The sequence below is a fragment of the Sparus aurata genome, chromosome 6 (genome assembly GCF_900880675.1).
Source record: "Sparus aurata chromosome 6, fSpaAur1.1, whole genome shotgun sequence".
NCBI classification, from domain to species: domain Eukaryota; kingdom Metazoa; phylum Chordata; class Actinopteri; order Spariformes; family Sparidae; genus Sparus; species Sparus aurata.
Window position 1 is genome coordinate 35,372,002 of NC_044192.1, and position 15,722 is coordinate 35,387,723.

At 44.3% G+C, this 15,722-nt stretch overlaps 1 protein-coding gene across 5 annotated transcripts in view; it reads right to left on the bottom strand.

Moving 5' to 3' along the window:
- The window catches only part of LOC115583819 (dihydropyridine-sensitive L-type skeletal muscle calcium channel subunit alpha-1-like), a 277,692-nt gene that overhangs the window by 218,208 nt on the left and 43,762 nt on the right, over positions 1-15,722 (bottom strand). For all 5 annotated transcript variants that reach the window (XM_030421006.1, XM_030421010.1, XM_030421011.1 and 2 more), the window contains 2 exons: positions 10,663-10,783; positions 10,417-10,531 (listed from right to left, as the gene is read on the bottom strand). In XM_030421006.1, the coding sequence (XP_030276866.1) occupies positions 10,417-10,531; positions 10,663-10,783 (236 nt within the window). The remainder of the gene's footprint in view (positions 1-10,416; positions 10,532-10,662; positions 10,784-15,722) is intronic.

Sequence of the window (15,722 nt, forward strand, 5' to 3'; positions counted from 1 at the left end):
CTGCTATAAGAGGTATGGATAATTGATAACAGGTCAGAAAATTCACTGATAAAAGAAGTAGAGTGATGGGGTGGTCTATATACGTTGATGCAGAGAATCGGAGGGCTGCTAAAAGTAAAGGCATGGTGCTCAAATGACATGTAACTGTTAAAAAACACTAATGGTAATGGATGCCGTCCCACCCCCTCGTCTACCCTCTCTAGTTGAAAATAAAAAATTAAAATTTGGCGGGGAAGCCTCAGTGAGAACAGCGGGTGCGTCAGTGCCAAGCCATGTCTCAGTTAAAAGAAGACAGTCTAACTTACTATCTAAAATCACATCATTCATTAAAAAAGTTCTATTTAAAAGAGAACGAACATTAAAAAGTGCCATGTTGATGGTGACAGGTGGCTTGTTGACTGGGGATTGTTCTGGGAGTGGTCTGAGGTTATTAACGTTCACAGAATGGGTATGGCGGTGTCTGATGTGCTGATGGAGTGTAATGATTACGGGGATGGGTGAAATGTTGGTGAGACTATGAGGTCCAAGTCCGGTGTTGTGGATACGGTGATCAGAGGTGGAACTGAATGAATAGGAGCAAGGACCTGGGGGACATCAATCAGTGTTGTGCAGAGCAGCTGGTGTGAGTTTGGGAACGTTAGCATGCTGTACGCCGTGTGTCAGGTTGGCTGACAGCATGCGGGTACCTGCCCTGTTCAGGTAAAGCCCGTCTGGCCCAAAAAGATGTCGCCTCTCCCAGAAGACATCAAAGTTATTAACGAAGCCAACGTGGTGTGAGTTGCAGGCAGAGGAGAGCCAGGTGTTGAGGCTGAGCAGCCTGCTGAAGCTGCCTATCCCTCTGCCGCAGGTGGGGGTGGGGCCGGAGATAAAAACAGCCACCTGGGACTGTGAGACGATGTTAAAAAGGTGGGAGAAGTCTCGCTTTAAAAGTTCGGACTGTTGCTTGGCGATGTCATTTGCACCTGCGTGGATGATAATCCTTTTTGTCTGTGGATGCGAGCTCAGGATGTCGGGTATTTTCCCCGTTATGTCCGAAACGGTGGCTCCGGGAAACGACATGGTGAACGCCCCCTTCATGCGGACGTGCCTCACAATTAAGTCCCCGATGACCAGGGTTGTGGGAGCGTCCTCTCGGGCTTCAGGGGAGTAAGCCGGCTCAACCACCCCGCCACCCACACCAGGGCCCCGGGTGTGATCCCTCGCCTGGTGGGGAGAACGGGAGGAGTGCCAGCGCACCGCGTCCCTGACGAGCCGCTTGCGCTGGGATAAGGAGCGGGACGGCGGAGGCGGACCGCCCCGTGATGGACATCCACCTGCTGGGGGACAGCTAGCCGTGAGTGGAGGAAAGGCTGTGGTGTCCATTAACGGGGGCATGGTGTCTGTGGCCACAGGAACAGGTGGTGTTTCCTGGTGCGGGTCCCGAGCCGCCGGCTTCTCACTCACGGACAGAGCCATGTACTTGTTGGAGAGCTGTAGGCTCGGGGTAGAAGTAGCCCAGCCATGAATCCCGCTTGGAGCCCTCGTCCGCCCGCGGACGACCACTTCGGTCCAGGGGGTCCCCCTATTTGGAGTGGAGCAAGCGGGCCGCCGACCGGAGGAGGACGGCTCCCAGAGAACTGTGTGCCCGAGTGCAGAGGTGGTGTTCAGTGGTGCTAACTCACCGGCCTGTGAAGTCTCCAGCCAGCTGGTCAACGCCGGGAAACGGGACCTGAGGGTGGTCAGCAGGGAATCCTTCTTCTGCAGCTCGTTCGACATCCGTTCAATGTCCACGAGAAGGTCAGCAATCTTTTTGAATGCCTTGTTCAGCGTTTGTTCCATCTCTCCAGGTGAGTCGGCAACGTCCAGTGTTGACATGGCGGCTCACCGGGCTTTTCTTTAAAAACTTAAAATCTAAAAATCCGATGACTAAAAAATAAATAAATAAAAAACTTTAAAAACCACCAATGTTGTCCTGCTGTGCTCCGACAACACAGACAACAACTGGATCCATGCACAATAGTAATTTACTTCCAGTCAGTGAGGAGGAGCAACGTTAGCTAGCTAGGAGCGACCACAATGTCTGATGTCTGCTGCCGTCAACCGCTCTGTCTGCTGTCAACCGCTCTGTCTCAGTGTGTCGACGTGTGACACTGACCTGCACTGAAGTCGTTCATTCAAACAAATCTGCCTACTACCTGCTGTTGCACAATCACCAAGGTCTTGCACATATTGCTTTCATAATGGGAAAATCCAGGATTGCGCCTTTAAAGCCTGTGACAATCCCAGGTATGGCACTCCCAGCAGCTGTGGTGGTGGCTTGTATGGACAAACTGTGGAGAAGAGAGCTGAGGATGGGGCTACTGGACTCTGTTTTTTGGTCAGACAGTACCTCTGTTCTGAAATATATAAAAAATGAAACTACAAGGTTTCGTATCTTATATAGATAACAGGTCACAGCAATTCTCAAGACATCTAATCCATCTCAGTGGAGGTATGTGTCTACCAAACACAATCCTGCAGACCTTGCCTTCAGAGGTGTGAGAGTGGAATCTTTTCTAAACAATGAAATGTGGATGTGTGGTCCCCCATTTCTCTTGCAACCAAAAGAAACCTGGCCTGCTGATCCAGATGACTTGGGAGGACTTCTGTCTGGAGACCCAGAAGTCAAGGTATCTGCTATTGTGTCTGCAGAACAAGAGAGAGAGAATGCTGTGACATGTTTGATAAACCGTAGTTCGTCCTGGACACGTCTCCTAAGAGTGATGGCCTGGACACTGAGGCTTAAGGCCTTGTTGTTGGATATCAGGAAAAGGAAGACACTAGCCTCTCAGCATTATCTCCGGAGCAGTGGTTCGCCGATTCTCCGCCGATGGCTCACACAGAGCGAAGCATCTCCGCATTCACGTGTGTAATTCACACAGAAAGCCGGCGCTGCGGCCCCCTCTTAATCTAAACCCGCAGACAGTTTCTGCAGTTTTCAGCTTCTCCACGTACAGCTGTGGTATTTGTTTTCCTTATATACGTTGCCAAAGACAGTTACAGTTACTACGTTACTTTTGTTTGGTCCTGTAATGTTGCTTTGTGGGACATTTCTTTGTATTTAGTTGAGTGAAGGACCTGTGTAGTTATCAGACTGGTCAGACCGACACGCCCCCGCTCCGGATTATCCGTTCACACTGGGACGGCTTACCAATAATGCGGCCCTGAAACTACCTCCAGAGGCAGATCAGTGCCGGAGCGAAATTTACCCCCTCTCCGCATCTGAAAGTTTCACACAGGGGAGGGTGCGGAGAATTGGCGCAGGATCCCCGCATGCAAACGGCAGTGTGAAAGAGGCTAGTGATTGCACAGTTTCCTCAGCCTGCATCAAATGGGAAGCAGCACTAGGATGTTAAGATGTGTCGTGGTCGTCTCTCATTGGAGGAAATCAAAGCCAGTGAATTTTAAATAATCAAGTTCTGTCAGAGACAAAAATACAAAGAAGAGCTGTCTTGCCTCAAAGGGGAGAGAGTGTGAGAGGAAACAGCCACATCTACAGACTCAAACCAATACTGGATGACAGTGTATGAGAGTTGGAGGTCGGCTTGGTAGGCGGCCATGCCTGAAGTGTCTAAACACCCAGCTATAATAGCTAAAGATCTTCATATCTCAGGTCTTATCATACGCCATATTCATCAGGAGGTCAGCCATGGTGGTAGGAACCACGTGTTGTCAAGGTTGTATGAAACGCTTTTGGATTCCCTCTGCCAGCGTCTCCATTAGAGGGATCCTATCCAGATGTGTTGTCTGTCGCATGTTACATGGAGCTGTTGGTCAACAACAAATGGCGGATTTACCCATTGACAGGATTTTACCAGATGAACCTCCCTTCAGTTATGATGGGGTTGATTAATTTGGACCTTTTGACATCAGGCGTGGAAGGAGTCTTGTTAAAAGATAACGGGTCATCTTCACTTGTTTGGTGATAAGAGCGGTGCACATTGAAGTAGCTTCATCTTTGGACACAGATTCGTTTATAATAATAATAATAATAAATTTTATTTGTACAGTGCTTTTACAGCGCTCAAAGACGCTTTACATAAAACCAAAAACAGAGGAAAAATACATAGAGAAATAAATAAAAAGTACATGTAAGGACAAACAAACAATATGCAAGTAACTGTGTGTGTTTGTGATTACAAAAAAAACTGATGGGGGGCACAAGAAGGTATTGCAGGTTAAAAGCAGATTTAAAAAGGTGGGTCTTGAGTAATGATTTGAAGGTGGATGGGTTAGAACAGTCACGGATGTGTTTGGGGAGGGCGTTCCAGAGGGAGGGGGCGGCTATGGAAAAGGCTCTGTCGCCCCAGGTGCAGTGCTTGGTCCTGAGCGGGTGTGAGAGGAGGTTAGCGTCGGATGATCGGAGGTTGCGGGTTGGAGTGTGGTGGTGGAGCAAGTCTGTGAGGTAGGAAGGGGCCTGGTTATGTAGGGCTTTGTGGGTGAGGAGGAGGAGTTTGAAGTTGATTCGATATGGGATAGGGAGCCAGTGTAAGTGTTGTAGAACAGGGGTGATGTGTTCGTGGGAGCGGGTGTGGGTAAGGAGGCGGGCAACTGAGTTTTGAATGTACTGAAGTTTGTTGAGAACCTTGGATGATGAGCCATAGAGGATGCTATTGCAGTAGTCGAGTCGTGAAGTGATGAATGCATGGATGAGAGTTTCGGCAGCAGAGAAGGAGAGTAATGGACGAAGGCGAGCGATGTTCTTGAGGTGAAAGAAGGCAGTTTGGGTGAGGCGGCTGATATGATGTTCAAATGAGAGGTTATTATCGAAGATGATACCAAGGTTGCGGATGAACGGGGAGGGTGACAGGGTGGTGTTATCAATGCTGAGGGAGAAGTTCTGGGTTGATGTGGCAAGGGATTTTGGGCCGATGAGTATGATTTCAGATTTGTCACAATTCAGTTGAAGGAAGTTAGTTTGCAGCCATGATTTTAGTTCTGTCAGACAGTTGGTGAGGGTGGAGAGGGTGGCAGGGGTGATGGATTTTGTAGAAATGTAGACTTGGATATCATCACCGTAGCAGTGGAAATGGAGACCATGACGGCGGATGATGGAACCAATGGGGAGTAGGTAGAGGAGGATGAAGAGGAGAGGACCACGCATCGAGCCCTGGGGGACACCTTGAGGGAGGGGGACAGTGGAGGAGGAGCAGTTGTTGATGTGGATGAACTGATGTCTGTCGGTGAGGTAAGATTTAAGCCAGGAAAGAGCAGAACCAGTGATGTTGAGTGATGTTTGTAGGCGGGACAGGAGAATGGAGTGGTTGATGGTGTCGAAGGCTGCAGTGAGGTCAAGGAGGATCAGTATATTGAGATGCCCAGAGTCATAAATGCATTACGATGCTTTATTGCAAGAGGACAGGTTAAGGAGCTCCGCTCAGACTATGGCACTTACTTCATTGGTGCAGAGCGTGAGTTAAGAAGAGCTATTGAAGGATGGAACCGGGAACAGATCAATGACCAGTGTTGGGAATAGTGTTGTCACGATACCAAAATTATGACTTCGGTACGATACCTGCCTAAAATATCTCGATACTGATACCATATATTTCTTTCTTTAATTATGTATATATGTATATATATATATATATATAAATATATATATATATATATACAAATAAAAAAGCTGCTTCTTGAAGTCTTCTTGTTTTGTTCATTTGTCTTGTATGCTCTCAGAGATTATTAAATAACCTGATTTTTTTATTATTATAAATTATTGACAAAAATGTACATGCTATGATTATGTTACTAGTACTGATTGACTTAAAATAGATAATTAAGTGGTGTTGTTGATCAGCATACTTGTGAACACCAGCACATGTAATCGTTAAGTTCATGTTACCAGTGTGAACGTTGCATTGGCATACATAGATGTGTGGAACCACATCGGACTGTTAAACAGTTAGCTTTATCCCTGATTGCCACGTGCAACTCTGATGGTGAAAATAGTTCGCTTCTCACAAAAAAAACCTTGCTTGACTTCCATCCGGGGATACTTAATGTTATGTTATCTATCGCTAACCTGCAACTCTTTGAACTCTTTGAACAAGTCTGCATGTCTGTCAGCTGAGAGCGGCATGAGTGCTCCTGCCGACCGTCCTAGGCTTGTTGAAGAAGCAGACGCGCTTACGTTGACGACAGTAAGAGCAAGCCCAAGGACACCACAAAGCCTGTCTGTAAACGATGCTTTAAATCCGTAATGACCAAGGGAGCCAACACGTCTGTCTCGCTCTGCTCTGTGACTGTCTGTCACCGTGAAACCAAGGCCACTCTGTCTGCAGCCAGTGAGGAAGCAGAGAGAAGCTGCACACAGAGAAGTTGCCCCGCTGTCACACAAAGTTCATAAAGTACCGATACTAATAAAACGTGAAAAAGTATTGTTCTTAACGGCTGGGTACTGCGGTACCTTTCTAGTATTGGTTTACTGTGAAACACTAGTTGGGAATAATGGCTATTAAATGTGGCGCGTTACAAACTGAAGCTGCTCATTGAAGCTGTTGTCATCCGACTCGGAGCTGTTTTATTTTATTTATTTTATTTAGCTTGGCGAGGGAGTAGGGAGGGGCGGGACAACCGCATAAGTGATGATGATTGGCTCTCTAAGGTAGAGTGAGAGTTTGTAAGCCAATCAGAGGCAGTGTTCAGTTTACACACAAACCACACACGCACACAGCAGCCTTGCACACACAAAACTAGCAGAGGTGAGCTGTGGACTAGCAATGGCGAGTTCGAAGGGAAAGTTGGCGTTTTCAAAGTGAAGGTACAGACACTACTTTGATCTCTTTTGTCTATGTCCATCTCTCAATGGAACACGCTTCTACAAAACAAGTGGCCAAAAACACCGTTGTTAACACTGTTGATGATGACAGCAGGCCAGGTGTGGCTAAGGTGAGCTCTGCTAACAAAGAAGGACACAGAGCTGTCACGAGCAGCTACAGCTCAATTTTTCTGCTCCAGCTTCACAAGAACTTGACACAGACTGAACTGACTGCAATGATAGGAAGGTATGTTGTTGAGAACATGCTCCTGTTATCAACAGCTGACTCAGACTCCTTAAGAGCCCTCACTGTTAAAAATATTGGGGAGAACAGGTGCCAGTCCGCCATGCAGAAAGACAAGTTCTAAATACATGGATGCCAAGTATGCTAAAATGAATGCCGAGCTCAAAAGGGGGAATAATTAAAAGTAACGCAATAGTTACTTTTCATGGTAACTAGTAACTTTTATAGTGGAGTAATTCCGTTACACGCTCAGTTACTTTTTGGAAGAAGTAACTAATAACTATAACTAATTACTTTGTTAAAGTAACATGCCCAACACTGTCAATGACACACTCTCATTGAAAGGAATCAAATGGACCTTTAATCCTCCTACCGGATCACATCACAGTAGAGCATGGGAGAGGTTAATTCGTTCCATCAGAGGGGTTCTTTGAGAGCACAAAGTTTGGACGAGGAGGGACTCCAAACAGTCCTCTGCAAGATTGAATCAATTCTAAATAGCATACCTCTTAAAAAGGAGTCTACAGATCTGAATGACTTAGAAGCATTATCACCGAACCATCTTCTGCTTCTTAAAACCAAGCCCTGGTCTGTTTCACAAGGAGGACAGTTATGCACGTTGCAGATGGAAGCAAGTCCAATATATTTCAGATTTATTTTGGAAGAGGTGGACTAAAGAGTGCTTACTGCAACTACAGGAGTGCCAGAAGTGGACAAAGGTCAAGAGGAACTTTGTTCCTGGAGACATCTTGCTCATAGTGGATGATTCTGCGCCTCGGAATTCCTGGATCATCGGAAAGGTCACTGAAGCAATTATAGACAGAAGGGGATTGGTGCGGCAGGTCCAGATTAAGACCCGGACCAGTATTCTCTGCAGACTTATCACCAAGATCTGCCTTCTTCAGGAGGCTGTACAGTCATCAAGGCTGTTTTGACTTATTTGACTCAGACTTGACATGAGTGATGATTCACTAATTACTATTACTGGGGTAAGTGTAATAATTATGGGGACGGAATGTAGGTGCCAGCTAGTATTTTTTGTGTGTCACATCCAGGGAGGAGTCAGGTGGGTGGTACATCAGCAGAGTAGTAAAATTAGCTGTTCCTCACCTGCTGTAAAATGAATGAACTGAGAGGGTGATGGGGGAAGGTCCTACTTTGCTGACAGCTAAAGTACACTGTTTTTGGATGTTTTTCAGGTTTTGTGAGGATCTTTCACTGCCTGTGTTTTTAGCCTTGATAAATATGTTATTCGGCATTCCTCTGGAGCTTAGTTTTTATAATACAGAAGCGCGTCGGGAAGTAAAGTGTTTCACTCACTTAGCCCCTTGGCAACCACTATTGTTCCATCCATAGTTGCCTAACAGATACATTTCATGTAAACAGGTGTCCTTCTTTCATATCAAGTCAGTTTGCTTTATGTTTATGAATCCCTTTGCAGGGATACAACACAAACAGGAATGGCATAATGTCATTAGCTGCACCGGGAAAATGCTTCAAGTACTGGTCCTAATAGTCACATGTTAGTGTACTGCTTAAGACTTTAACATATTAGTGAGACATTTTTTTAAGAAAATAGACTTTGCATTTCAATTTATGACCTGAGTGTCAGTTGAACACAATAGAATGTGGGAAACACAGAATGCACCTACCACCCCTTGCCACCGGTCACGTAAGACACCCACCTAACCCACCTAACCCCAGACTTGTAGTTTGTTTTTTTTTTTACATAGCAACAGTCCTATATTGTCTTTGAGAGAATCACTAAACATTTGTATGCCCTATAAACACATTCAGATGCAACTTTATGTCCTGTAAACACATTTAGTTTCCATCCTTATCCAGTTTTCTGTAATTAATATAAATATTGATGAGATGATGGAAGTCCTTTCTCTTAGGCCAAATACTCAAAGGTGTGCTGCATAAAGTCCAGCAAATAGAGTACATACTTTGTTTACATGTGTTCAATAAAGAATTCAATAAAAACAGTCTTATCTAATTCAGTTGTTGTTATTAGTGCATCATGTAAAGCGTAAGAACTGTAATGGGTCGGTTGTTTATGCTGGAAGTGTAAAGAAAAGGCATTTATCATTTTCAAGACTTTATTCAAACAAGTTAAAAATAATATAGAACAGGGAGTAAATAAAGAACAACAAATAAATAGGTTTCAGGTAGAGTCCAGCACTTGATGTGATTGCTCCAAACATAGTCCTTGAATTCTGGCCTGTAAAGCAACAGATGAGCAACATGATTAGATATTTTAATGAATCAGAGCTCGACTCTCCTCAGCATACTGTGAACATTTCATGCGCTTTCAATGGTCAATACTTTCCTGAACAAAACTGTACAGCTGTCCCAGTTTATGGGACTTTTTTTTATCTATTCATACTTTTGACTTAAAGGAGGAGCCCTTCATCTTTCTTTACCTTTTATATTTACTATGTTTATCACAAATTCAAATGGTGATTCTGATTAAGGCACTTGTGTGTCCAAGTTACATGCCTGTTTAACATACTGTACAAAAAGTAGTTTAGTTGTAGATGGTGGTTATCAGAAACAAAGCACCAGTAATGTTCTACTTTAGATACTGACCTGCTCATGTACAATCCTTTTCGCTTGAAGATCTTCTACTCGACGTAGGAACATCTGCTCCTTGATCGCCCTCCCACATCCACAGCCTCTGCCTCCACTTCCTCAGACCCTGCTGGTTGCCATACTGTTGCTCTCTCTGACTTCATGATGTGACTCGCTCTGGCTTGTCCTCATAATCAGAGTCAACAAGCTCTCATTTAGGAGGCTCTAACATGCAAAACATTGTATTATCATGAGTCCAATACAATATTCACACTCGTCTGTAAATCACTGAGCGCAACAAAAACAAAACATGTATTTGGCCCAACACTTATCTTGATGTTTTAGCTTTGGCTTATCTAATGTTACCACGGCCAGTTGCTGCTAGCTAACCAGCAATGAGTTACAACATCAAAATACACTTTTAAAACAATTTCTGAATGCTAACAAAGCTAGCTTGGCAGCTACCAGTGCTAGAAATTGGCTATGTTGGTTGTTTAGGTTCAGCATGATAATATGAGGTGTTTACTTACAGGTGAATGAGACATGAGGTAGTGACTTGTAGTTAGATGTTGTGATTAATGATGCATTGATACGCTTCCTCTTGCCGCTCGTGAGGACTCAAACTCGGTCGGTGGTATTCAGCAGTTGTCGGACAGTGGCATTCATGGTTTGGAGGAAGCAGCTTGGGAAAGAGGCCTGAGTGCAGGGTTTCGTGGCTGGATACTTTCAAAATCTAGTCAGGGCTTGACGGTTCTTTCCAACTAAGCAACCCCAACCCCAAGTTTCATTCATAGGCTCAAGATTGTGTGAATATACATCTTACCTGAGTGCTTTCTTGCGTTTTTTCTCCTCTGCTTTCTCTTTCTGTGCCAGAGTCAGAGACTCAGCTTCTGCCAAATTATCAACAGCAATGGCCAGGAAGACATTTAGAAGGATGACTTAGTGACTAGGGAGTCAAAGATTATGACACTGATTTGAACTGAGTTGAAATTGTCATGGTTGGAGTTCAGTGCTGATAAAACATAGGCATTTACATACACTCACACAAACACAAGCACATGAAGGATACAATTTCCACAGACAAAGAGAATGATGAAGTAGATGCTGACGAGGATACCAGGCATGCTTGGTCCTCCATGAGCCATGACACCATCATACATGACAGCATTCCAGTCCTCACCTGTCAGGATCTGAAACAAATAAAATGCACACATCAGTGCTATCAGCATATCTATTGTACTTAAATTTAAATTGCATTATTTAAAACACTAAGCATTTTCATGACAACCTCAATTGAACCTATTCATCAAATTTGCTTGCATCAGTAATTAAAGAGTTATGGAAATCGGACTTTAACAATTTTTTAACAATTATAGATAATTGGTTCTGAATGTCTGTGGAGTTATTAGCATAATTTATTATGGAGAGGAGAAGCTTATGTAGTAACTTTTTATGTTCTGCCTTTCCCCACCTCCTTTCTCCCTCACCTTCTCCTTCTTTGTGTGTGTGTGTGTGTCTGTGGGTGTGGAAGCAGCAGCAGCAGAGTGGAGCACCTGAGTCAGATCAACTTGTCACCCACTGGCTTTATCTACCTGGTCTCTCCACCACTTCGGCACTAGATTATTACATCCCATACAATGACTTCTGAGTGCCGCTATTTAGTGTTTTCTGTGTTTTTTGCCTTTATGCTTATGCCCTTGTCTGTGTTGGCTCAGAAATCTTCAGCTCCGTTCTGCTTTGTTTCTTGCTTGCCTGCTTTTCCTGAGTTCCTCCAAGCCGGCACCAATCAACTCTGCCTGCCTGCCTGCACCATACCCTCCAGAGAGCACTAGTTTGTGCCATTAAAGGGATAGTTCGGGTTTTTTGAAGTGGGGTCATATGAAGTACATATCTATAGTCGATCTGTTCCCTACCATAATCATCGATCTGCCCAGCCTCAGTTTGGAGAAGTAGAGAGCCGCTCCAGCCCAGACACTTAGCTTTGTACTGCAGTGAACGGGGTCCAACAAAAAGGCTCATGTAAAAAAAATCTATATAAGTTCAAGTGTACGTTGTATAGGTAAAATTCACACCGCTTTCTTTTGGCACTACATTTTCTTAACCGCAGAACCCCTGTATCCCTAAGCACTAGCGTAACTGGGCATCATCTGCGAGCGGCGGAATACAGCGCGAGGCCCAGTTGCTGGACAAGGGGTTTACTTTCGTTAAAAATGAAACTTAACTCTCCGTATCCTTCCGCATTAGCGCTCATGCGTAGGGATACTGGGGTTCTGCGGTTGAGAAAATGTAGTGCCAAAAGAAAGCGTGGTCTGACGGCGATGTAAAGCGGTATGAATTTTACCTATACAACGTACACTTGACCTGATGTAAAAAATTTTAGGTGAGCCTTGTTTTAGGTGGTTAATTTCGCTTTTTCGCTGGACCCTGTTCACTGCAGTACAAAGCTGAGTCTGGGTTGGAGCGGCTCTTTACTTCTCCAAACTGAGGCTGCGCTGATCGGTGATTATGGTAGGGAACAGATGGACTATAGATATGTACTTTATATGACCCCACTTCAAAAAACCCGAACTATTCCTTTAAGGCCCCATCCAGATGACAACGTTCTTTTGCGAAAACTCACACGTATTGCATCGTTTTGGCCGACCATCCATACAGATCCTGAAAACGCAGCGCCTGAAAACACACTTTTTTGAAAATGTGTCTCAGGGTGGAGAAATCCGAAAACGCAGCCCTCCCGTTTTCATGTGGAATGTGAATCCGCATACTTTCCAAAACGATGACGCCATCGCCCCACCCCGCGACCTCTCATAACAACAACAACAACAACAATGGCGGACTACATGCTCATGTTCCTGCCGCAGAAGATACTGAGCCTTTCTTGCAACTTACTCACCTTGTAATTGAGTGTGAGTCGCAGCAGCAGTTCGACTTCATTAACGGTCCGCACAAACGATTCTGGTTTCCTCTCACTAGCCATTTTCATCTTCTTCTTGTTGTGTCTATTGTCTGTTTTTTTACAGTGCGCAAACTTAATGCGCATGCTCCGTGCAGCGCCGTCGTACAGGGGGGAAAGGTGATGACAATTCTAAGGGCCCACAGCCCGCTATAGGGCCCACACACAGCCCCCAGTAGACTCTATGACAAAATGGTTATGCATACACTGAACTAATATATATTCATACGAATGAATCTGAATTAAAACAAAGCCACAAGTCATATAATATTCTAATTTTAATTTTTTCAGTAACCCCCTTGGCCCCTTCTTAAAAAATGGTTTGGTCCAAACCGCGGTTCGTTCTTCCCATAGTTCTTCCTTATCGGAATTAAGTGAGCGCGAGCGAACTCCAGCAGGGTTAGGATGCCCACCAAAAAGCACAAGTCCGGACACCAGAGAAGAGTTGAGAAGGAGCCTAGGAGTAGGAGCAGCAGAGCAGGGGCCCAGGACATCAACAACTTATTTTCTAAGAATGGTGAGAGTAAAACTACCGAGGGCGGCTGAAACAATTAGCCTACTTGTTCATTAATTTAATGTCTGTAACATTACCTTTGACGGGGCGCAGGCTGGAGCCTACGTTAGCTGTCATCTGGCCGCGCTACACTCTGGACAAGTCGCCAGTTCATTGTAGAGCAACGGTTCCTAGAGTAGCTATAACTGAACGTTACTAACAGGGCTGTAAACTAACTTTTGGAGAAAGTGACTCCGGCCGCAGTAAGGCGTTTGTGCAAAACTGCAGAAAAAATGGTGGGTGTTGAACCCTCTCACCGGGAAAAGTGTGGGTGTTAAAACACACACATCCACAAGGGTGCGACGCCCGTGACTGCGCCAAACTTTTAAAGAGCGGTGACGCGCACGCTACGTTGCTTCTGAGGGGAACTATTTTCTACAGTGGTGAAGTCAGGGGAGCTACTTCAGTGCGACACACAACAAATAGCCGGTTTAGCACTAAATTTCGTTACCGTCATAATTTATCACTTTACAGCTACTACAATGTTTTGCTATATCATGCATAATTTATTGCAAGAGCACGACCATCAGGACAAACATTTACCCGCCCCGTGGCAGGTATCTCTCCAAAATTAAGTCGCCAGAGGAATATTTTAGTCGCATTTGGCGAGTGGCGACCGCTAGTTTACAGCCCTGGTTACTAATTTAGGGGCTACTACAGTGACTGTGTGTTTCACACATATCACTGTCGGACAGTGCTCCAGTTTGCGCCCATTCAGAGGCTGCATTGAAATGTATTATGACGCATTCAAGTTCTACTCAGTAATTATGAGCATCTGACGAAGGTCAGTTACGTTATCATGATGTGTCCAATGTGGTCTTGTAAAATGTGTTATTAGTGGGACATTTGAATAGCCTAAATACAAAAAAGTTAAATGTTCAAAGATTTGTTTGTTTTCATAACAATATAAAATAAAAGACACCATAATAGCTGACAACAACAAAGTAAAAAAGACTATTTAGAGTTGTGGACAGTTTACACTGACTTTTGAATGGTTTAAGAAATATTTTTTGCCTGGGAAAGTGAAGCTGTCCACCTAGAGCTATGGTACTAAGAAGCCCATTTAGATTTTGTCCAAGAATAGGTTAGTTCTGCATCAGTTTCTCCATGAAACATAACATATAATGTTTACAATATATATAATGGAACAATAAACCTTTATGCTCTGCTGCACTAGAATCAGCAGAGGCTGCTTCATCTGTGTTTGACCCCACAGCAGTCGCTCAGCCCAGCAGTCCAATGATGCCTTTGATGGTGAGTGAGTGATGTAGACACTGGTTGGCTGTTTTGGTTTATTAGTGACCCACTACCTATTTGTTGAGTGGTTAATTGAAAATGTATTTGCAATCAGAGGTGTAATAACGTGTTGCAAATCAGTGAAATGAGAATAAGACAACTAATTATACATAATTTACATAATAATACTCTGACTTGTTAAGTCGTTAATCATAAAAAAGGAAACAAATTGGGTGTATTACACCAGGCACCGTCAAGAATACTGAAAAACAAGAAAATTGAAGGTGGCAATGAATGGGGTAGAGGGGCCCACACCGATATTCTTTCAGGGGGCCCAGAATTCCTAGCAACTGCCCTGGCTCCGTGTCTTCTTCTCCGTTTTTGGTGAATATCAAGCGCCACCTATAGGCTGGAATATGAACTACAGCATTTTCGGTTGTTTTCAGTGGATCTGTGTGGACGCAAATATTCTTGAAACGATGCCGAGAAAAAACGGAAGAAAAAAAGATCGTTTTCGCCCATCTGGACGGCCCCTAAATCCTTAACTCACTACTTCCCGTCTTAGTGCTCTGCATTTGGGTCCTAACAAATACCCCCACCTTAACACATTTATTCATTTCACAGCACAAATAAGATTACTTGTGGAGTTTATAGTGATCATATGTCGAAATATTTAGACACTAAAAGGCATAAACCACAGACCAGCTTAGCTTGTGTTTTGTGCACAAAACTCACAGCTTGTATTATGATTCTGGCATCACTGCATGATATGAGTTTGAAATTCCTGCTAACTATGCAAAATACAAAATGTTTTTGATAGTGACATAGGAGGGGCTGGATCTTATCAAATAGGTGCCAGTCCAAATCTCGGAGGTCCCAACATAAGTTAACCACTGCACAAGATTTAACTGAGAACAACTGAAACATAATTTTAGACAGAACCTAGCCATGGGACTAGTGCCCCCAACTGTGGTTTATTCCTTCAATTCTTTTTGGCACCCCTGTGGTCTGCAACCCTAACACTAAACACACCACCCTCATTCTATATGATCTTAATACATTCAAGCCACCCTACAGAGGACAGGCTGCTTGTTTTCATAATGTCATTCTTTTGGTCATTAGCAATAGCTTATGACCATAAATGAGGGTTGAAATGTAGACTGACTGACTGACTGATAAATTGAAAGCTTCCAGCTCTGTCTTTTCTTCACCACAATGGTCAGGCACAGTGCCTGCAGTACTGCTGATGCTGCACCAAACCGGCTGTCCATCTCACTTTACCTTCACTCATTAACAAGACTCTGATATACTTAAACCCAAGCTTGGGGCAGGAGCTCAACTCCCAGCCGGAGGGGGCAATCCACTGTTTTCCAGTAGAGAACCATGG